This window comes from Pristiophorus japonicus, chromosome 2, assembly GCF_044704955.1.
Source record: "Pristiophorus japonicus isolate sPriJap1 chromosome 2, sPriJap1.hap1, whole genome shotgun sequence".
In the NCBI taxonomy this organism is placed as follows: Eukaryota; Metazoa; Chordata; class Chondrichthyes; family Pristiophoridae; genus Pristiophorus; species Pristiophorus japonicus.
The window spans coordinates 34,363,824-34,385,085 of NC_091978.1; the positions used below are offsets into that span (position 1 = coordinate 34,363,824).

The 21,262-nt window shown below is 43.8% G+C and overlaps 1 protein-coding gene across 5 annotated transcripts in view; it reads left to right on the top strand.

Annotated features, from left to right (window-relative positions):
• The window catches only part of ptpra (protein tyrosine phosphatase receptor type A), a 290,068-nt gene that overhangs the window by 159,265 nt on the left and 109,541 nt on the right, over window positions 1–21,262 (top strand). For 3 of the 5 annotated variants that reach the window (XM_070866834.1, XM_070866832.1, XM_070866835.1), the window contains one exon: window positions 2,084–2,104. The exons of the other annotated variants lie outside the window; for them this stretch is intronic. In XM_070866834.1, the coding sequence (XP_070722935.1) occupies window positions 2,084–2,104 (21 nt within the window). The remainder of the gene's footprint in view (window positions 1–2,083; window positions 2,105–21,262) is intronic. 5 annotated transcript variants of the gene reach the window in all.

Genomic DNA, 21,262 nt, shown 5'->3' on the forward strand with positions numbered 1-21,262 from the left:
ACTCTCTTCCCCCCCTCCCCCACTTCACTCTCTCCCCCCCTCCCCCACTTCACTCCCTTCCCCCCCCACTTCACTCCCTCCCCCCCTCCTCACTTCACTCCCTCCCCCCCACTTCACTCCCTCCCCCTCCCCCCCACTTCACTCCCTCCCCCTCCCCCCCACTTCACTCCCTCCCCCTCCCCCCCACTTCACTCCCTCCCCCTCCCCCCCCACTTCACTCCCTCCCCCTCCCCCCCACTTCACTCCCTCCCCCTCCTCCCCAACTTCACTCCCTTCCCCTCCACTTCCCCCCCACTTCCCCCCCCATCTCCCCCATTTCTTCACTCCCCCCTCCTCCCCCTCCTTTCCCCACCCCCCCCTTCACTCATCCCCCTCTTCACTTCCCCTCCACCACTTCACTTCCATCCACCCTGCCCTTCACTCCCCTTCCCCCTTCCCCCCCACACTCCCCCCTTCACCCCTCACACCCTTCCCCCCCCTTACTTCCCTGCCACCCCCCTGCCACCCGTGTCTGCCCCTCTCTCTCCCTCCCTCCCTCCCCTCTCTGTCGCCGCACCTCCTCGGCCTCTGGCCGCCCCGCCCCTCTCACTCTGGCCCCCTCTACCTCTGGCCGCCCCCTCCCTCCGCCTCTGGCCGCCGCCGCCCCCTCCACCGCCTTTCGCCGTCGCACGCTCTCGCTCCTCTGTCTTTCTCTCTCTCTACAGATTAGATAAATGAGTTACAGAATGACGGTCGAAATTGTGAGGTATTTGTGTTTTTCAGTTTGAAGTTTGACCATATGTAATGTGTACATTGTACAGAGTTTTTATTTGTGTCAATAAAGAGCATCCCCAATTCATTTGTCGTGATGACATTATTGCAAAAAAATAAGTTTGTGCAATATTGTCATTGAAAAATATTTTGCTTCCTTGAATATCCTGGTATCCATGTTTCAGCTGTGGGTCTGAAGTGCTCCAGTTGGTCAACTGTTGAATAGTTGATATAGTGCCAATTAGTGTCAAGCCTCCAAAAGGATTTGTTTTTGTTATACAATTATAATGTATACTGATTGCAATTATTTAGCAGCAATGAACTGATTACTCAATAAAACTGTAAATTGAGAGGCTATGCAACACCTGCCAATCAATGTTCCCTCTAATTTTTTTCCCCACGCATATCCTTTAAATATGCTGAGCGGCCATGCATGCACAGTATCTCTTCCAGTGGGTGAGCGGACTGCGCGGGACCTCGCAAACCGTGCACGGCCGCGCGGACATGCAGCTTAGGGGGAATGTTGTTGCCAATAATGTAACATTAACCTAAGGTGGGCCTGAAATGCAGTAGGTTGGTTATATCTAGAATGTTCATATTTCAGAGCAGTTCCAACCTCAGATTGGAGGGGAAAAATGAAGTTCCATGCATCAATTTCAACTGGATAAATTATTATAATTTGTAGTAGGCATGGTCTTTCAGTCATCATAGTACTGCAATCTTAATTAAGGGACTTTTGTAATGTGAAGGTTTTCATAGAAATTTAGGCCTGCGATATCTGATCCGACTGGAATGGTCATTTCAAATTGCATGAAATGTTTGCATTTTATGCCTTGGCTAGTTAATTAATAATACATTTCCTGAAAGCAAACAACCTGCAAAACTAGAGTAGTTCTGTCTTTTTTAAATATGCCTTATGTGGTACTAACCTTAAAAAAAAAGTCAACATCTTAATTTCATTCTTTTCACAAAGTTCAAAATGAAATGTCACTCCCCCACTTTGGTACTCTCTGGAATAGATGTGGGAAAACATTTAGAACTGTTGAACTAATTTAATCTGTTCTAAAGAGCCTTGATGTCTGTTGCATCATGTCTACTGCATACATTCTGTCATTATGAAACCAACTCATTGTGTAGTTTATAGAATAGAAGCAAAATAACAATAACAAAATAAATTGAAAACTATCAAATTGATAACTTAACCCCCCCGCCCCACAAAATTTATCTAATGCATAAAATGAAAATAGCAACTGGATAAAAATACTAAAGACCTGAAGTGTGTTTTAAAAAAATAAAATTAGTAATACATTGTAATGATTTTTTCCCCTTGCAGGTGGAACAGCTGCTGGTCCAGGTAAGAGTTCATATCTTGAGCAACAGTTTTCCACCTTCTTCCATTTCACATGAACTGATGTAGCTTTTTCCGTTTTTACATTATGCAACCTCCATGTTTGGCAAAAGCTGTTCTTTCCGTGTAGTCCATGTCATTATCAAGCTCCAAGCCTCAACACTGAGAGGCAGCAATAGTACCGACACACCGCTGGCACTCTATTTTGATCATTTAATGTACCAATGCTTAACTTGGAATTCATGTTCAATTTTCTTCAATGAGCGTTCTACCCATTTTAAAGTTTATTGCTTTACTTTTTTTGGTATCCTGAGACCATGCATAATTCCCTTAAATGGCTCTACTAATGTGCAACTGGATTAAAGCTGTGAGTTTCTGTAAAGCAAATGAGGGGAGCTGGTCTTGGGTAGTGTGTAGTGTCCTAAAACATGAGAAGTTCACCGTGACATGTCAAGATTCCCAACTATTTTGAAATTCCAGTTTGCAAAAGACACGGCATATCCAAGTGAGGATATATATGCCCCCATGCCAGCCTTCTAAATTGGTCTGTGATAGGGATACACGGTGATTGGAACAACTTGGTGGTATAACCAAGGGACGACAGCACGCAAAAGTCACACTTTAGAGACTGCAACAGTATAATAGCAATATAAAAACACCTTTTTGAAACTAATTGATTGGAATTCATGAACATATCAACTTAGAGGATCAAAGCCTTTGATGGCAAGATGAAGCAATGTTGCATTATATGCTATAAATGGATTAAAAACAGAGAGAGAGAGGGGAAAAGTAGTGTTGATGTCAACCAGAAAATAACAGGCATGTCCGGTAAAATGGTCTTTACCACAACTTGCATTTAAGATAAACATCCCATTAGCATCAATGGACTGACACCAGACAATAGTAGGAGTGAATGGGGGAGCTGGCCGAAGGAATGGCCATGGAGGTAAATTTTCAGGAGGCATTTGAAGGTGAGGAAACAGGCAAGAAGGCAGAGGTATTTATGGAGAGCTCCAGTGTATAGATGAGGTTGAAGGCTATGTCATCTGATGCATAGGGCAGGAGCAGATTGCAGAGATAGGGAGGGGCTGGATCATGGAATGACTTTTAAGCAAAGTCCATTGGGGACTGGGAGTTATAATGGGAAATACCTATGGTTACAGATGTATGCTGATGACCCCCAACTCTACCTCACCACCACCTCCCTCGACCTCTCCACTGCCTCTGATTTGTCTCACTACTTGTCTGACATCCAGTATTGGATGAGCAGAAATGTTCTCCAAATAAATTATCATCGTCGTCGGACCCCTCCACAAACTCTGTTTCCTAGTCTTGATTTTAACATTCTCATCCTTATTTCAAATCCCTCCATGACCTCGCTCTCCTTATCTTTACCCTCCTCCAATTTTGGCCTCTTGCGTGTCCCTGATTTTCTTCGCTCCACCATTAGCGACCAGGCCATCAGCTGCCTCGGTCCTTAACTCTAGAATTCCCTCCCTAAACCTTTCCACTTCTTTGCCTCTCTTTTCTCTTTTTAAGATGCTCCTTAAAACCTATGCCTGTGACAAACCTGTTCTAATACCTTGAGGTTCAGAGTCAAATTTTGTTTGGTAATCGCTCCTATGAAGTGCCTTGGGACGTTTTACTAAATTAAAGACGCTATATAAATGCAACTTGTTGTTCTGGTCTCTTGTACTTTATAAGCTTTTAAAAGCCAGCAAAGAACGACTCAAAAAATGATTAAGAAAGGGAAGATAGACTATGAAAGTAAACTAGCACAAAATATAAAAACAGATAGCAAGAGTTTCTATAGATATATAAAAAGGAAAAGACTGGCTAAAGTAAATGTTGGTCCCTTAGAAACATAGAAAATAGGTGCAGGAGCAGGCCATTCGACCCTTCGAGTCTGCACCACCATTCAATATGATCATGGCTGATCATGCAACTTCAGTACCCTCCTGCCGCCTTCTCTCCATACACCCTGATCCCTTTAGCGGTAAGGGCCACATCTAACTCCGTTTTGAATACATCCAATGAACTGGACTCAACAACTTTCTGTGGTAGAGAATTCCACAGGTTCACAATTCTCTGGGTGAAAAAGTTTCTCCTCATCTCGGTCCTAAATGGCTTACCCCTTATCCTTAGACTGTGACCCCTGGTTCTGAACTTCCCCAACATGGGGAACAATCTTCCTGCATCTAACCTGTCCAATCCATCAGAATTTTATATGCTTCTATGAGATCCCCCCCTCATTCTTCTAAATTCCAGTGAATATAAGCCTGATCGATCCAGTCTTTCTTCATATGTCAGTCCCGCCATCCCGGGAATCAAGCTGGTGAACATTCGCAGCACTCCCTCAAGAGCAAGAATGTCCTTCCTCAGATTAGGCGACCAAAACTGCACACAATACTCGAGGTGTGGTCTCACCAAGGCCCTGTACAACTGCAGCAAGACCTCCCTACTCCTATACGCAAATCCTCTCGCTATGAAGGCCAACATGCCTTTTGCTTTCTTAACTGCCTGCTGTACCTGCATGGCTACTTTCAATGACTGATGTACCATGACACCCAGGTATCGTTACACCTCCCCTTTTACTAATCTGTCACCATTCAGATAATCTGCCTTTGTGTTTTTGCCACCAAAGTGGTTATCTAGATTATACTGCATCTGCCATGCATTTGCCCACTCACCTAACCTGTCCAAGTCACCCTGCAGCCTCTTAGCATCCTCCTCATAGCTCACACTGCCACCCAGCTTAGTGTCATATGCAAACTTGGAGATATTACATTCATTTCCTTCGTCTAAATCATTAATATAGATTGTAAATAGCTGGGGTCCCAGCACTGAACCTTGCAGTACCCCACTAGTCACTGCCTGCCATTCTGAAAAGGACTCGTTTATTCCCACTCTTTGCTTCCTGTCTGCCAACTAGTTCTCTATCCACGTCAATACATTATCTCCAATCCCATGTGCCTTAATTTTGCACACTAATCTCTTGTGTGGGATCTTGTCAAAAGCCTTTTGAAAGTCCAAATGCACCAAATCCACTGGTTCTCCCTTGTCCACTCTATTAGTTACATCCTCAAAAAATTCTAGAAGATTGGTCGAGCATGATTTCCCTTTCATAAATCCATGCTGTCTTGGACCGACCGATCCTGTCACTGCTTTCTAAACGCGCTGTTAACTTTAATAATTGAGTCCAACATTTTCTCCACTCTCGATGTCAAGCTAACCGGTCTATAATTCCCTGTGTTCTCTCCATCCTTTTTTTAAAAAGTGGGGTTACATTAGCTACCCTCCAATCCATAGGAACTGATCCAGAGTCCTTGGAATGTTGGAAAATGACCACCAATGCATCTACTATTTCTAGGGCCAATTCCTTAAGTACTCTGGGATGCAGACCATCAGGCCCTGGGGATTTATCGGCCTTTAACCCCATCAATTTCCTGAACACCATTTCCTGACTAACAAGGATTTTCCTCAGATCTTCCTTCTCATTAAACCCTCGGTCCCCTAGTATTTTCGGGGGTTATTTGTGTCTGTCTTAGTGAAGATCGAACCAAAGTATTTGTTCAGTTGGTCTGCTATTTCCTTGTTCCCCATTATGAATTCACCTGATTCTGACTGCAAGGGACCTACATTAGTCTTCATTAATCTTTTTCTCTTCACATATCTATAGAAGCTTTTGCAGTCAGTTTTTATGTTCCCTGAAAGCTTACTCTCATACTCTATTTTCCCCCTCCTAATTAAATCCTTAGTCCTCTGCTGAATTCTAAATTTCTCCCAGTCCTCAGGTTTGCTGCTTTTACTGGCCAATTTATATGCCTCTTCCTTGGAATTAACACTATCCCTAATTTCCCTTGTTGAGCCACCTTCCCCGTTTTATTTTTATGCCAGACAGGGATGTACAATTGTTGTAGTTCATCTATGTGATCTTTAAATGTCTGCCATTGCCTATCTACTGTCAATCCTTTAAGTATCATTCTCCAGTCTATCCTGGCCAATTCACGACTCATACCATTGAAGTTACCTTTCTTTAAGTTCAGGACCCTAGTCTCTGAATTAACTGTGTCACTCTCCCATCTTAATGAAGAATTCTACCATATTATGGTCACTCTTCCCCAAGGGGCTTCGCACAACATGATTGCTAATTAATCCTCTCTCGTTACACAACACCCAGTCTAGGATGGCCTGCTCTCTGGTTCCTTGACATATTGGTCTAGAAAACCATTTCTTATACATTCCAGGAAATCCTCCTCCACAGTATTGATATCAGTTTGGTTAGCCCAATCTATATGTAGATTAAAATCACCCATGATAACTGCTGTACCTTTATTGCATGCATCGCTAATTTCCTGTTTGATGCCATCCCCAACCTCACTACTACTGTTTGGTGGTGTACACAACTCCCACTAACGTTTTCTGCCCTTTGGTGTTTCGCAGCTGTACCCATATGGATTCCACATCATCCAAGCTTAGAGGACGAGACCGGGGAATTAGTAATGGGGGATATGCAGATGGCAGAAACTCTGAACAAATGTTTTGTATCAGTTTTTACGGTAGAGGACACTAACAGTATGCCAACAGTGGATAGTCAAGGGGCTATAGGGGGAACTTAACACAATCACAATCACTAAGCAGGTGATACTCAGTAAGATAATGGGACTAAAGGCAGATAAATCCTCTGGACCTGATGGCTTGCATCCTAGGGTCTTAAGAGAATAGCAGCAGGGATAGTGGATGCATTGGTTGTAATTTACCAAAATTTCCTGGATTCTGAGGAGGTCCCAGTAGATTGGGAAACTGCAAATGTAACGCCCCAATTTTTTAAAAAAGGAGGCAGACAAAAAGCAGGAAACTATAGACCAGTTAGCCTAACATATGTGGTTGGGAAAATGTTGGAGTCCATTATGAAAGAAGCAGTAGCAGGACATTAAGAAAAGCAAAATTCGGTCGGCAGAGTCAGCATGGATTTATGAAAGAGAAGTCATGTTTGACAAATTTGCTGGAGTTCTTCGAAGATATAATGAACAGGGTGGATAAAGGGGAACCAGTGGATGTGATGTATTTCGACTTCCAGAATGCATTTGACAAGCTGCCACATAAGAAATTACTGTCCAAGATAAAAGCTCACGGGGTTGGGGGTAACATATAGCATGGATAGAGGATTGGCTAGCTAACAGAAAACAGAGATGCGGAATAAATGGGTCATTTACCGTTTGCCAAACAGTGACTAGTGGTGTGCCACAGGGATTGGTGCTGGGTCCTCAACAATTTACAATCTATATTAATGACATGGATGAAGGGATCGAGTGTAATGTAGCCAAGTTTGCTGATGCTACAAAGATGGGAGGAAAAGCAATGTGTGAGGAAGACACACAAAATCTGTAAAGGGATAGACAGGCCAAGTGAGTGGGCAAAGATTTGACAGATGGAGTATAATGTGGGAAAATGTGAGGTTATTCACTTGGCCAGAAATAATAGAAAAGCAAATTATAATTTAAGTTGAGAAAAATTGCAAAGTGCTGCAGTACAGAGAGACCTGGGATCCTTGTGCACGAAACACAAAGTTAGTATGCAGGTACAGCAAGTAATCAGGAAGGCAAATGGAATGTTGGCCTTTGTTGCAAGGGGGGTAGAGAATAGAAGAAGAGAAGTCCTGCTACAACTGTACAGGGTATTGGTGAGGCCACACCTTGAGCACTGCGTACAGTTTTGGTCTCCGTATTTAAGGAAGGATATACTTGCATTAGAGGCTGTTCAGAGAAGGTTCACTCAGTTGATTCTGGAGATGCGGGGGTTGACTTATGAAGATAGGTTGAGTAGGTTGAACCTCTACTCATTGGAATTCAGAAGAATGAGAGGTGATCTTATCGAAACATATAAGATAATGAGGGGGCTCGACAAGATGGATGCAGAGAGGATATTTCCACTCATAGGGGAAACTAAAACTAGGGGACATAGTCATCGAATAAGGGGCTGCCCATTTAAAAATGAGATGAGGAGAACATTTTTCTGAGGGTTGTAAATCTATGGAATTCTCTGCCCTGAGAGCTGTAAAGGCTGGGTCATTGAATATATTTAAGGCGGAGATAGATAGATTTTTGAGCGATAAGGGAATATCGGGTTATGGGGAGCGGGCAGGGAAGTGGAGTTGAGTCCATGATCAGATCAGCCATGATATTGAACGGCGGAGCAGGCTCGAGGGATCCAAATGGCCTACTCCAGTCCTGCTCCTATTTCTTATGTTCTTATGATAAGCACTAAGCCTCTGTGTAAATAAATGCTATAGGCATCCTCTGTCATCCTACACAGTTACATGGTCCATGTGGAAAGTTTGTACGTTGATTGACTGTTCATTTCAGTTAAAGTCTTTTCTTAAAAGCTAACTGAATTTCTGCATTTGGTTTATTTGATGTGCGTTACATTTCTCTCGAGATATGAACATAAGAACATAAGAAATAGGAGCAGGAGAAGGCCATACGGCCCCTTGCGCCTGCTCCGCCATTTAATACGATCATGGCTGATCCAATCATGGACTCTGGTCCACCCTACCCGCTCTCCATAACCCCTTATTTCTCTTATTGTTTAAGAAACTGTCTATTTCTGCCTTAAATTTATTCAATGTCCCAGCTCCTGAAATCCAATGAGTAAAGGCCCAGCCTACTCAACTTTTCATCACATGTCAACTCCGTCATCTCTGGAATCAACCTTGTGAACCTTTTCTGAACTGCCTCCAAAGCAAGTATATTCTTTCGTAAATATGGAAACCAAAACTGCACGTGGTATTCCAGGTGTGGCCTTACCAATACCCTGTACAGTTGTAGCAAGACTTCCCTGCTTTTTATACTCCATCCCCTTTGCAATAAAGGCCAAGATTCCATTGGCATTCCTGATCATTCCTGTACCTGCATACTAACCTACTAACCTTTTGTGTTTCATGCACAAGTACCCGCTGTACTGCAGCACTTTGCAATCTTTTTCCATTTAAATAATAACTTGCTCTTTGATTTTTTTTCTGCCAAAATGCATGACCTCACACTTTCCAATATTATACTCCATCTGCCAAATTTTTGCCCACTCACTTAGGGTCTGTCCTTTTGCAGATTTTTTGTGTCCTCCTCACACATTGCTTTTCCTCCCATCTTTGTAAGGTCAGCAAACTTGGCTACATTACACTCAGTCCTTTCTTCCAAGTCGTTAATATAGATTGTAAATAGGGTTGGCACCTTGAAAATCTCTTTGGGGATGGTGTCAAAATGACAGGATTTTTGCTCTGCTTCACCAACTATAACTTAATTCAACAATGCATCATACAATTAGGTAGAATTTTTAGCTCTGATTTAATATAAATAAAACATCTAATTTGTCATGAGCTGCTTATTGGTGTTAATTTGAGCATTGCTTTAATTCTTTAAGGCAGGCTTCCTGACATCTTAAAATTTCCTTTTGCTAGTTTTAACCTATGCCCGCTTGTCCTAATATCCTGAAATATCTTAAAGTAGCATTCTGGATTGACTTATCTATATATTGTTTACTTTTAATATATTGTGTACTTCTTCAAGGCCCCCTTTCAGTTTCCTTTTAAGCATTTCTCCAGTCTTTTATGAGGAAACTTATTGAAGGGCTTTTGGAAATCGAAGTGCATCATGTCATGTCAGTCGGATTCAGGTGAATTTATAATGGGGAACAAAAAAATAACGATCATTAAGGAAGAAATAGCGGGACATCTAGATAGGAATAGTGTAATCAAGCAGACGCAGCATGGATTCATGAAGGGGAAATCATGTTTAACTAATTTACTGGAATTCTTTGAGGATATAATGAGCATGGTGGATAGAGGTGTACCGATGGATGTGGTGTATTTAGATTTTCAAAAGGCATTCGATAAGGTGCCACACAAAAGGTTACTGCAGAAGATAAAGGTACGCGGAGTCAGAGGAAATGTATTAGCATGGATAGAGAATTGGCTGGCTAACAGAAAGCAGAGAGTCGGGATAAATGGGTCCTTTTCAGGTTGGAGATCAGTGGTTAGTGGTGTGCCACAGGTATCGGTGCTATAGTAAACAACTGTTTACAATATACATAGATGACCTAGAAGAGGGGACAGAGTGTTGTGTAACAAAATTTGCAGATGACACAAAGATTAGTGGGAAAGCGGGTTGTGTAGAGGACACAGAAAGGCTGCAGAGATTTAGATAGGTTAAGCGAATGGGCTAAGGTTTGGCAGATGGAATACAATGTCGGAAAGTGTGAGGTCATCCACCTTGGGGAAAAAAACAGTAAAAGGGAATATTATTTGAATGGGGAGAAATTACAACATGCTGCGGTGCAGAGGGACCTGGGGGTCCTTGTGCATGAAACTCTTTGGAGTTTACCTGCAAAACAAAAACATTAATCGGTGCCACCCGCCCTGGATGACACACCAGACATTTACAAGGCCCTCTTTTTTTTCCTTTTTTTTTTTTTGGGGCACTAAAATCAAATTTTCCTTTTTCCAGTGCCCCCTATAAAAGGGGAGGTCCTTGTGCATGAATCCCAAAAAGTTAGTTTGCAGGTGCAGCAGGTAATCAGGAAGGCGAATGGAATGTTGGCCTTCATTGCGAGAGGGATGGAGTACAAAAGCAGGGAGGTCCTTCTGCAACGGCACAGGGTATTGGTGAGGCCGCACCTGGAGTACTGCGTGCAGTTTTGATCACCTTACTTAAGGAAGGATATACTAGCTTTGGAGGGGGTACAGAGACGATTCACGAGGCTGATTCCGGAGATGAGGGGGTTACCTTATGATGATAGATTGAGTAGACTGGGTCTTTACTCGTTGGAGTTCAGAAGGATGAGGGTGATCTTATAGAAACATTTAAAATAATGAAAGGGATAGACAAGATAGAGGCAGAGAGGTTGTTTCCACTGGTCGGGGAGACTAGAATTAGGGGGCACAGCCAATTTAAAACCGAGTTGAGAAGGAATTTCTTCTCCCAGAGGGTTGTGAATCCGTGGAATTCTCTGCCCAAGGAAACAGTTGAGGCTAGCTCATTGAATGTATTCAAGTCACAGATGGATAGATTTTTAACCAATAAGGGAATTAAGGGTTACAGGGAGCGGGCGGGTAAGTGGAGCTGAGTCCACGGCCAGATGAGCCATGACCTTGTTGAATGGCGGAGCAGGCTCGAGGTGCTAGATGGCCTACTCCTGTTCCTAATTCTTATGTTCTTAGACCAATTGAACCAATACTTCGGTTCTGTCTTCACAAAGGAAGATACAAATAACCTTCCGAATGTACTAGGGGACAGTGGGTCTAGTGAGAATGAGGAACTGAAAGATATCCTTATATGGCGGGAAATTGTGTTAGGGAAATTGATGGCATTAAAGGCCGATAAATCCCCAGGCCCTGATAGTCTGCATCCAGAGTACTTAAGGACGTGGCCCTAGAAATAGTGGATGCATTGGTGATCATTTTCCAACAATCTATCGACTCTGGATCAGTTCCTATGGACTGGAGGGTAGCTAATTTAACGCCACTTTTTTAAAAAGGAGGGAGAGAGAAAGCGGGTAATGAAAGACTGGTTAGCCTGACATCAGTAGTGGGTAAAATGTTGGAATCAATCATTAAGGATGAAATAGCAGCCCATTTGGAAAGCGGTGACAGGATCGGACTGAGTCAGCATGGATTTCTGAAAGGGAAATAATGCTTGACGAATCTTCTGGAATTTTTTGAGGATGTAACTAGTAGAGTGGACAAGGAAGAACCAGTGGATGTGGTGTATTTGGACTTTCAAAAGGCTTTTGACAAGGTCCCACACAAGAGATTGGTGTACAAAATCAAAGTGTATGGTATTGGGGGTAATGTGCTGGCGTTGATAGAGAACTGGTTGGCAGACAGGAAGCAGAGAGTCAGGATAAACGGGTCCTTTTCAGAATGGCAGGCAGTGACTCGTGGGGTGCCGCAGGGCTCAGTGCTGGGATCCCAGCTCTTTACAATATACATTAACGATTTTGATAAAGGAATGGAGTGTAATATCTCCAAGTTTGCGGATGACACTAAACTGGGTGGCGGTGTGAGCTGTGAGGTGGATGCTAAGAGGCTGCAGGGTGACTTGGACAGGTTAGGTGAGTGGGCAAATGCATGGCAGATGCAGTATAATGTGGATAAATGTGAGGTTATCCACTTTGGGGGCAAAAACACGAAGGCAGAATATTATCTGAATGGTGGCAGACTAGAAAAAGGGGAGGTGCAACTAGACCTGGGTGTCATGGTTGATCAGTCACTGAAAGTGGGTACGCAGATACAGCAGGCAGTAAAGAAGGCAAATGGTATGTTGGCCTTCATAGCTAGGGGATTTGAGTATAAGAGCAGGGAGGTCTTACTGCAGTTGTACAGGGCCTTAGTGAGGCCTCACCTGGAATATTGTGTTCAGTTTTGGTCTCCTAGTCTGAGGAAGGATGTTCTTGCTATTGAGGGAGTGCAGCGAAGGTTCACCAGACTGATTCCAGGGATGGCTGGGCTGTCATATGAGGAGAGACTGGATCAACTGGGCCTTTATTCACTGGCGTTTAGAAGGATGAGAGGGGATCTCATAGAAACATACAAGATTCTGACGGGACTGGACAGGTTAGATGCGGGAAGAATATTCTCGATGTTGGGGAAGTCCAGAACCAGGGGACGTAGTCTTACGATAAGGGGTAGGCCATTTAGGACTGAGATGAGGAGAAACTTCTTCACTCAGAGTTTTTGAACTGTGAAATTCCTTGCCGCAGAGAGTTGTTGATGCCAGTTCATTGGATATATTCAAGAGGGAGTTAGATATGGCCCTTACGGTTAAGGGGATCAAAGGGTATGGAGAGAAAAAGGAATGATCAGCCATGATATTCTTGAATGGCGGTGCAGGCTCGAAGGACCGAATGGCCTACTCCTGCACCTATTTTCTATGTTTCTATGTTTCCATTGTTCACTTGGAATGTGACACTCCCAGAAGTTGAGGATATTCGTCAGGTCAGTTCTCCTTCTAAAAAGCCAAATTGGCCGTTCTTATTCTTGTACGGATAATTCTGTAGTTTGACCAGATGGACAAATCCTTAAATTTATTTTTTGTTTGTTCATGTGACGTAGGCGTCACTGGCAAGGCCAGCACTTATTGCCCATCGCTAATTGCCCTTGAGAAGGTGGTGGTGAGCTGTCTTCTTGAACCACTGCAGTCTGTGTGGTGGCAGTACTCTCTTTAGTGCTGTTGGATAGGGAGTTCCAGGATTTTGACCCAGTACTCTCTTTAGTGCTGTTGGATAGGGAGTTCCAGGATTTTGACCCAGTGATGCTGAAGGACTGGCAATATATTTCCAAGTCAGGATAGTGTGTGATTTGGAGGGGAACTTGAAGGAGGTGGTGATGTTCCCATGCGCCTGCTGCCCTTGTCCTTCTGGGAGGTAGAGGTTGTGGGTTTTGGAGGTGCTGTCGAAGAAGCCTTGGCGAGTCGGTGGTGGAGGATGTGAATATTTAAGGTGGTTGATGGGGTGCCAATCAAGTGGGCTGCTTTATCCTGGATGGTGTCAAGTTTCTTAAGTGTTGTTAGAGCTGCACTCATCCAGGTAAGTGGAGAGCATTCCATTACACTCCTAACTTGTGACTGACCAGATTAGATTTGTCCCATTTTTGAATATAGTTGGCTTGTATCCAATCTAATAGTATCGCCCTAACGTTCATGGCTGAATATTGTGACACTACTATTCTTGGCCAGAGTGGAGATTACTGCTGTAAATGATTGGGATTAATTTTACGCTTATAATTTGAATACAACTATCCTCTACTCACTTCATTTTTCTGGAGAAATCACTTTCTTTTATCGGGAGAAGTTGCCAAGTTCTGTTTGCTGTAGTTCATAAAGACTCTTTTTAAATGGACTCTTTATATACTTTGTTTGCTTTGCTGTTTGCTGAGTAAAAGCTGCAAGACCTGCTATAAGTTTCACCCCGCCTCCAACTCATTGGCTGATCGTGATGTCAATGGACGCTCCAAATATTTATTGACTTTCTCATTATGATTGTTAGTATGTAATAAATTTCATCCCTTGTGCTCTCAATACCACTTGAGATATACAACACCCAGCCCTGGAGGTTTGTTCACTTTAAGCACTTCAAGCTTGCCTGGCTCCTCAGTCGCGTTAATGTTGAAATTCTTGAATCTGCATGAATTAATTTTGTCAGAGCCTATCATTGTAACTTTCCCAGTGCACCCACTCCCTTTCCCTCTGGCCTTCTTAAAGTCCAGTTTTTCTTATTTTATTTGATTGAGATTAAATGTTGAGCTATTTAGTGTCCTATTCATTGAGTTGACACTAGCTGATCTTTCATTTGATCCTGGAATGTAGACGGCACAGACAAGGCTACATTTTATACCCTCTCCCTTGTTTAGTAGGTGGGCCACCTTCTTGAACTACTAATCTCCATATGGTGATAATATTCCTGTAATGGTGTTAGGTAGGGAAATGGTGTTGCATTTTCCCCCTATGCCTTTGAAGCTTTTCCACTTGTTATCTACTGAAATGTTGATGAATAATTTTTCCCCAAATGTTTTGGCTCATTCCCTGTATTTATGTAACTAGTTTTGTGTAAGTTTGTATATTTATGTGTGTTCTTTTGTAGTATGTTGAGCCTGAAATTATATTGATGTCATTGCAAGGTGCCCTGATAAAGGATGACATCGGGACAGTAGTGAGAAATGATCTTGGTTTGGAAGATCAGGAAGCAGAATCAGTATGGGTGGAGATAAGAAATAAGATGGGGCAGAAAACATTGGTGGGAGTAGTTTATAGGCCCCCAAACAGTTTCTATACCATTGGACGGAGTATTAATCAACAAATAACAGGAGCTTGTAACAAAGAGGTAATACGATAATCATGGGGGACTTTAATCTTCTTATAGACTAGGTAAATCAAATTGGCAAAGGTAGTCTGGAGGAGAAGTTTATGGAATGCATTCGAGGCCGTTTCCTAAAACAATACGTCATGGAACCAACCATAGAACAGGTTAATTTAGATCTTGTATTGTGTAATCAGACAGGGTTAATTAGTAATCTCAGTAAAATATCTGCTGGGAAGAATGATCATAATAAAATTTCACGTTGATTTCAGTGAAAGATTTCAGTCATAAATGAGAGTCTTAAACTTAAATAAAGCCAATTACATATGTATGAGGGGCGAGTTAGCTAGGGTAGATTGAAAATTAGATTTAAAAGTATGATGGTCGATGAGCACTAGCAATCATTTAAAGAAACATTCAAAAATTCTCAACGAATATATATTCCATTGAGAAATAAAAACTCAACGGAAAAGTGATCCATCTGTGGCTTACTGAAGAAGTTGAGGATAGTATTAGATTAAAAGAATAGTCGTAAGCTGGAGGATTGGGAGAGCTTTAGAAACCAGCAAAGGATGACCCAAACATTGATAAAAGGGGAGAAAATAGAATGAGAGTAACTAGCAAGAAATACAAAAACAAATTGGAAGAGCTTCGAGTATGTAAAAATGAAAGCAATAGCAAAAGTAAGCATTGGTCCCTTAGAGGTTGAGACAGGTGAAATTATAATGTGAAATTATAATGAGGAAAAGGCAGAGATGTTAAACAAAATATTTTGTATTTGTCTTCACAGTAGAGGACACAAAAAGTATACCAAAAATAGTGGGAAACCAAAGGGCTAATAAGAGTGAGCAACGTGGCTACAGAGATAGTGGATGCATTGGTTGTGATCTTCCAAAATCTCAGCAAGTCTTTCTCGATTTTGAGGGACTGCCTATGATGATGATGATGATGACGACGACTTGATCTCAGCTTCCAGAATACTAATTTTATCTTCCCATTAGCAGCAACTCTTTAATAAATCCACTGTCCTGGCCTTAACCACACTTCATGACAACCTGCTCCAGTTGTAAATCATCCTCAATGTAAAAAAATATTTCCTGACATTGATGCTAGCTTTGCTCTTCAAAGCTCTGAATCTATAATTGTTTGTAGTGCTGCCCCAACACATCTAAAATATTGTTTTGGATTGAAACTCTCGAGCATGTTAAACCCTCAGAGATTAGCCCTTTCAATGCTAAAAAGCTCCAAAGCTTATCAAGTTGTTTAAATTTTGTGTCCTCCTTCTCATTCAGCAATAGAAAGAAAGAAGACTTGCATTTACTTTCTTAAATAGCAGGGTTACATTTGCTACCTTCCAATCCGCTGGGACCATTCCACTCTAAAAGTGAGTTCTTAGGTAGCAGGCCGGGGCCATTAGAGGGAGCAGCATGCAGCGGCCAGGCCTGGAAATCGGCGTGATCCCGGCCTGCAAGACCATCAGCAGGCGTAGGCCATTAGAGGGAGCAGCGTGCAGCGGCGTGCCACTTCAGGGAGCAGCTTGTCGAGGGATGAGATTGAGGCCAAGGAGAGGCGTGAATTCGGAGCCCAGAAGAGGAGAGGGCCCAGGGGCAGCACGAGCCAGTCCACATGGCACTATGTGTGTGCACTAGGTCCATGCAGCAGAGCTGGTTTCTAGTCATCTTGGTTAATCCTTGCCAATGGACCAAGACCTAGCTTTGTCAAGCCTGTGTAATGGCTGGTGTGCAACAGCCACCACACGTTTAAAAAAAATCCACGCACAGGCCTCTTCCACCCTTCAGGATACAGTTCGGGATCTGGAATATAATTGAAACACTTGTGAACTCATCTGCTTTTGGTGTGGAAGCAAGTCATCCTCTTTTCGAGGGACTGCCTATGGTGATGTACAGTCCAATATGGGAATTACAGTCTCTGTCACAGGTGGGACAGACAGTCGTTAAAGGGAAGAGTGGGTGTGGAGTCTGGTTTGCCGCACGCTCCTTCCGCTGCCTGCGCTTGTTTACTGCATGCTCTCGGCAACGAGACTCAAGGTGCTCAGCGTCCCCCGAATGCTCTTCCTCCACTTAGGGCGGTTTTGGGCCAGGGATTTCCAGGTGCCGGTGGAGTTGTTGCACTTTATCAAGGAGGCTTTGAGGGTATCTTTGAAATGTTTCCACTGCCCACCTGGGACTCGCTTGCCATGTAGGAGTTCCGAATAGAGTGCTTGCTTTGGGAGTCTTGTGTCGGGTATGCGGACGATGTGGCTCGCTCAACGGAGCTGGACTACTGTGGTCAGTGCTTCAATGCTGGGGATGTTGGCCTGATCGAGAACACTGATGTTGGTGCGTCTATCCTCCCAGTGAAGTTGCAGGATCTTGCGTAGGCAACGTTGTTGCAATGCTCCATCTCAAGCTCAACAAGCTCCCTTCTGGAGTGGAACTAAATTAATGAACCTGTTCAATCTTTGTCGCCTCCAGGCTATATCCAAGACTGTCCCATCCTCTGTCATTGAACTACAGTATGCAGACGATGCTTGCAGTCTGCGCATATTCAGAGGCTGAACTCCAAGCCATTGTCAGCATCTTCACTGAGGCGTACGAAAGCATGGGCCTTACACTAAACATCTGTAACACAAAGGTCCTCCACCAACCTGACCCCACTACACAGCACTGCCCCCCAGTCATCAAAATCCATGGTGGGCCTTGGACAACATGGACCATTTTCCATACTTCGGGAACCTACTGTCACCAAGGGCAGACATCGACGACGAGGTCCAACACCGCCTCCAGTGTGCCAGCGCAGCCTTTGGTCGCCTGAGGAAGAGTGTTCGAAGACCAGGACCTCAAATATTGCACCAAGCTTATGGTCGACATAGCTGTAGTGGTACCCGCCTTCCTATATGACTCAGAGACATGGACCATATACAGTAGACACCTCGAAGCGCTGGAGAAATATCACCAATGCTGAGATCAAGTGGGCTGAAGGACTTTCATTTGAATCCAGCTTGTTAATTTTCATGTTCAACAATTTGCTGCTTGGGATAGTTACAATGCTATAATCCAGTATGGGTATACATTACTGTTACAGCAAATGTGGTGGCTATGTTACTGTAACTTGTTTGTACATTATATGTAATCAGGGAACTGTAAGCAAGGTCATTCTTGATCTTGATCTTCCAGATGGTTACTGACATGTTATTCTCCAGGGATCTGTTGGGGTCTCAGCTTTTCACCATGTGTATTAATGACTTGGATGAAGGAATGGAGAATTGTATATGCAAGCTTGCAGATGGCACTGCAGGAGCTGCAGCTCCTGACAGACCGTATGACGGCACTGGAGCTGCGGATGGACTCACTCTGGAGCATGCGTGATGGTGAGAATGTTGTGACTAGCACATTTAGTAAGTTGGTCACACCGCAGGTAAGGGTTAGGACAGATAGTGAATGGGTGACCAAGAGACAAGGCAAGAGCAGGAAGGTAGTGCAGGAGTCATAAGAACATAAGAATTAGGAACAGGAGTAGGCCATCTAGCCCCTCGAGCCTGCTCCGCCATTCAACAAGATCATGGCTGATCTGGCCATAGACTCAGCTCCACTTACCCGCCCGCTCCCCGTAACCCTTAATTCCCTTATTAGTCCCTGCGGTCATCTCCCTCCAAAACAGATATGCCGTTTTGGATACTGTTGGGGGAGATGACCTTCCAGGAGAAGGCATCTGCAGCCAGGTTCATGGCACCATGGATGGCTCTGCTGCACAGAAGGGCGGGAAAAAGAGTGGGAGAGCTATAGTGATAGGGGACTCTTTTGTAAGGGGAATAGATAGGAGTTTCTGCGGCCGCAACCGAGACTCCAGGATGGTATGTTGCCTCTCTCTTGCAAGGGTCAAGGATGTCTCGGAGCGGCTGCAGAGCATTCTGGAGAGGGAGGGTGAACAGCCAGTTGCCGTGGTACATGTAGGTACCAACAATATAGGAAAGAAGCGGGAAGAGGTCCTACAAGCTGAATTTAGGGAGCGAGGAGTTAAATTAAAAAGTAGGACCTCAAAGGTAGTAATCTCTGGATTGCTACCAGTGCCACGTGCGAATCAGATTAGAGGGAGCAGGATAGTTAGAATAAATACGTGGCTTGCGCAGTGGTGCAAAAGGCGGGGATTCAAATTCCTGGGACATTGGAACCAGTTCTGGGGGAAGTGGGACCTGTACAAAAGGGACGGTCTGCACTTGGGCAGGACTGGAACTGATGTCCTGGGGGTAACATTTGCTAATGCAGTTCGGGAGTGTTTAAACTAATATGGCAGAGGGATGGGAAGCTATGCAGCGAGACATGGTGACATGATAGGTCCAAGTCAGCATGGATTTGTGAAAGGGAAATCATGCTTGACAAATCTTCTGGAATTTTTTGAGGATGTTTCCAGTAAAGTGGACAAAGGAGAACCAGTTGATGTGGTATATTTGGACTTTCAGAAGGCTTTCGACAAGGTCCCACACAAGAGATTAATGTGCAAAGTTAAAGCACATGGGATTGGGGGTAGTGTGCTGACGTGGATTGAGAACTGGTTGTCAGACAGGAAGCAAAGAGTAGGAGTAAACGGGTACTTTTCAGAATGGCAGGCAGTGACTAGTGGAGTGCCGCAAGGTTCTGTGCTGGGGCCCCAGCTGTTTACATTGTACATTAATGATTTAGACGAGGGGATTAAATGCAGTATCTCCAAATTTGCGGATGATACTAAGTTGGGTGGCAGTGTGAGCTGCGAGGAGGATGCTATTAGGCTGCAGAGTGACTTGGATAGGCTAGGTGAGTGGGCAAATGCATGGCAGATGAAGTATAATGTGGATAAATGTGAGGTTATCCACTTTGGTGGTAAAAACAGAGAGACAGACTATTATCTGAATGGTGACAGATTAGGAAAAGGGAAGGTGCAACGAGACCTGGGTGTCATGGTACATCAGTCATTGAAGGTTGGCATGCAGGTACAGCAGGCGGTTAAGAAAGCAAATGGCACGTTGGCCTTCATAGCGAGGGGATTTGAATACAGGGGCAGGGAGGTGTTGCTACAGTTGTACAGGGCCTTGGTGAGGCCACACCTGGAGTATTGTGTACAGTTTTGGTCTCCTAACTTGAGGAAGGACATTCTTGCTATTGAGGGAGTGCAGCGAAGGTTCACCAGACTGATTCCCGGGATGGCGGGACTGACCTATCAAGAAAGATTGGATCAACTGGGCTTGTATTCACTGGAGTTCAGAAGAATGAGAGGGGACCTCATAGAAACGTTTAAAATTCTGACGGGTTTAGACAGGTTAGATGCAGGAAGAATGTTCCCAATGTTGGGGAAGTCCAGAACCAGGGGTCACAGTCTGAGGATAAGGGGTAAGCCATTTAGGACCGAGATGAGGAGAAACTTCTTCACCCAGAGAGTGGTGAACCTGTGGAATTCTCTACCACAGAAAGTAGTTGAGGCCAATTCACTAAATATATTCAAAAGGGAGTTAGATGAAGTCCTTACTACTCGGGGGATCAAGGGTTATGGCGAGAAAGCAGGAATGGGGTACTGAAGTTTCATGTTCAGCCATGAACTCATTGAATGGCGGTGCAGGCTAGAAGGGCTGAATGGCCTGCTCCTGCACCTATTTTCTATGTTTCTATGAGACAGGGCGACGTAATATGAGGTCAGAAACAGATGGTAGAAAGGTAAAAAGCAATAGTGGAAGGCCGAGTAAACAAAGGCAAGAAACAAAAAGGGCCACACTACATCATAATTCTAAAAGGGCAAACGGTGTTAAAAAAAACAAACCTGAAGGCTTTGTGTCTTAATGTAAGGAGTATCCGTAAAAGGTGGATGAATTAACTGTGCAAATAGATGTTAACAGATATGATGTGATTGGGATTACAGAGATGTGGCTCCAGGATGATCAGGGCTGGGAACTCAACATCCAAGGGTATTCAACATTCAGGAAGGATAGAATAAAAGGAAAAGGAGGTGGGGTAGCATTGCTGGTTCAAGAGGAGATTAATGCAATAGTTAGGAAGGACATTAGCTTGGATGATGTGGAATCTATATGGATAGAGCTGCAGAACACCAAAGGGCAAAAAACGTTAGTGGGAGTTGTGTACAGACCTCCAAACAGTAGTAGTGATGTTGGGGAGGACATCAAACAGGAAATTAGGGGTGCATGCAATAAAGGTGCAGCAGTTATCATGGGTGACTTTAATATGCATATAGATTCGGCTAACCAAACTGGAAGCAGTATGGTGGAGGAGGATTTCCTGGAGTGCATAAGGGATGGTTTTCTAGACCAATATGTTGAGGAACTAACTAGAG